Here is a 2,852-nt window from a genome sequence, read left to right on the forward strand (position 1 = left end):
CAGGCGCCTGTAGTCCCAGCTACTCGGGAGGTTGAGGCAGGAGAGTGGCGTAAAAACCCGGGAGATGGAGCTTGCAGTGAGCTGAGATCCGGCCACTGCACTTCAGCCTGGGCAACAGAGCAAGACTCTGTCTCAAAAAAAAAAAAAAAGAAAAAAGAAAATAAATAATATGGGGGCTAGATTTCCGGTGGAAAGCACCCTCTAAAATACAGAGAAGTTCAATAAGCAAAATAACCCCAACAATGACATCTGAGTTGTGGTATGTTAAAGACTACTGTTTAGCGTTAAACTGTTGCAATAGTTTCAAGAAATCTGAAATTAGCTTTCAGAAGGGATTAAACACATCTCATCTTTTCATAATGATACTCTGGAAAAATAGCAACCAAAGACTATATGAACAAGGTATAAAAATATGACTATTTACAGAGTAGGTCAAGGAAGACTTTCACATCGATGTGTCTTTGCTTCAATTCTGAAGCAGCCCTGTGGAATAATATGTCTCCAGTTTACTGATGATCAATACTCCCTCAGAGAGTTTAAATGACTTTATTAGGATCTAACCCAACCACTGTGACAAAGCTCCCTTGTCCAAGGGATTTTTAATCCCTCGCAATTAGTAAATGACAGTTAAGTCTCTAAACTTCAAATTCAAAGCTCTATTTACTTTAATAATGCTATTCTGGAATTTTTCAGGAATAAATGATAAAGAAACATCTCCGATTCATAAAGGAGCCTCATAAATTTAGTTCTTCATAGATATGGGAATAAGAATGTTGTTCTTACAAATTTTTAGAAGCATATGTAGATATAAACCAGATGTAAAATCCTATTACTTCTAATTCATGCATTAAATCTGGGGTTTGACTAGATGACTTATAAGGGATCTTAAATTCTGTTACAGTTGGCCCTTGATTTCTTTATCTGTGAATTCAACCAACCTCAGCTCAAAAATATTTAGAGGAAAAAAACAATTTAAAAAATACAATTAAAATAATATAAATTTTAAAAATACAGTATAAGAACTATTTACATAGCATTTACACTATTTAGGTATTATAAGTAATCTAGAGATAAAGTATATGGAAGGATGTGCATAGGTTATATGCAAATACTACTCCATTTTACACAAGCGACTCAAGCATCCTAGGATTTTGGTAGCTTCAGGAAGTCCTGGAACCAATCCCCCACAAATACTGAGGGATGACTATATTTTTTAACTATACTATAAAACATGCAAAATCCCAAATATATCCACCCAGTTTCCATTTTCTGCAGACTGCTCAATAGCAGCTAAACTGTGCTATCTCTAGGTACTTCAAGACAAATTTTGGGAAAGACAGCCTCAAGGACAATAATTCTCTGACACAGTTCCAGTCAAATAATTAGACGCGATGTTAAAAAGATCCTTTCAGTACTGTGTCATAGGTCACCATCCGTTTTTATCCCAGGTCCTAAGGAACATGAAAACAACCAATTTTGTCACTTAGGCTTCACTTAGTCACATAAGATCTTAGGGTAAGTACTTTTATTTTAATTGAAGGTGATAATTTTGTTCTCACTCAATTATAATATGGACTCTACAGTCACAGTGATATAGAACACTAATAAATGAAGGCACTTTTGCATGCCTGCAACCAGAAAAGAGGGGAAATAAAGAATAAAGTCCTGTAAATATAAAATGAATAGACCTGTATTCCACAGTAGACAAGCTCTGACAATCTCCTTCCCTGAGATGAGCTACTGAACAACACACATGAGGAAGTCCACAGGGAAGGAGGCGCAATGCCTAACAGACTCCAGCCTGAGTAGTGTCCTGGTTGCCAAATCACAGTCACCTATTTGCAACATGTAAGGCAATAATGGCCAGTAACACAATTATGGCCAGTAACACAATTAAAAACCCTTAGTGAATTATTTCAAGGCAAAGTAATGGCCAGTAACACAATTAAAAACCCTTAGTGAATTATTTCAAGGCAAACATTCATGCAAACCACCTGAACATACCTGATTTGAAGACATATTTTCAACTTTCATTAGTGATGAATAGCTCCTAGAAGGAAAAAAAAAACACACACACATACATTTAAAATATGGTGATCCAGTCAACAAATATTTGATGAACATTTCCTGTGTATCCAGCACTGCTCAGGGGCTTTAGAAGAACCGCAAGAGCTATTAGATATAATCTCTGAGCTCAAGGAGATTGCAACGTTCAAAGGATACATATTTATAAACAATAAAAAAGATGTGCACAGCACTTAATAGTTTACAAAGTGCTTTCTCCCACTTGTTTCATGTCACCACCTCCACAATAACTTGGCGAGACAGGTGGCATTATTCCTACTTTTTAGATGGGGAAATTCACCTATGGCCAAGATCTGATATGATTCACTGCTTAGGTATATAGCTCAGACTGTAAATGCTACAGGAATTCAAAGGAGGAAACACATCAGTGTGGGCAGAAGCTGTCAGGACACCCTTCACAGACAAGGGAGAACCCAAATCAAGACAATCAAGTGGGCAGGATGAGTGAGGGGACATTTCAGATCCAGAGAGTGGGATGAGCAAAGAGACAGAGATGGTATCTATATGACTTGCTGAAGATCCAGCTAACTCGGGCAGGTTCTCAAAGTAAACTAATGGGAAATCAGGCTGGATGTGGGGTCCAATTATGTTGTCTTGATTGCACAACTGAACACAATGTGTTCAGCAAGAAGCCATAATACACAACTGTGTAAAGCCATAATGAGGTTTGATGGGTATTTATTAAATATCCATGATGCATAAGACCCTGTGCTAAGCCTGGGTGGAGGATCGGATGAGAAGAAAACAGAAAATGATGACTAACACAA

General features: G+C 37.3%; 1 protein-coding gene across 5 annotated transcripts in view; it reads right to left on the reverse strand.

Moving 5' to 3' along the window:
* CCDC25 (coiled-coil domain containing 25) overlaps window positions 1-2,852 on the reverse strand; it is a 46,637-nt gene that overhangs the window by 10,096 nt on the left and 33,689 nt on the right. For 4 of the 5 annotated variants that reach the window (XM_011983878.1, XM_011983879.1, XM_011983877.1 and 1 more), the window contains one exon: window positions 2,005-2,050. The exons of the other annotated variant lie outside the window; for it this stretch is intronic. In XM_011983878.1, the coding sequence (XP_011839268.1) occupies window positions 2,005-2,050 (46 nt within the window). The remainder of the gene's footprint in view (window positions 1-2,004; window positions 2,051-2,852) is intronic. 5 annotated transcript variants of the gene reach the window in all.

This window comes from Mandrillus leucophaeus, unplaced genomic scaffold (assembly GCF_000951045.1).
Source record: "Mandrillus leucophaeus isolate KB7577 unplaced genomic scaffold, Mleu.le_1.0 Scaffold256, whole genome shotgun sequence".
NCBI classification, from domain to species: Eukaryota; Metazoa; Chordata; class Mammalia; order Primates; family Cercopithecidae; genus Mandrillus; species Mandrillus leucophaeus.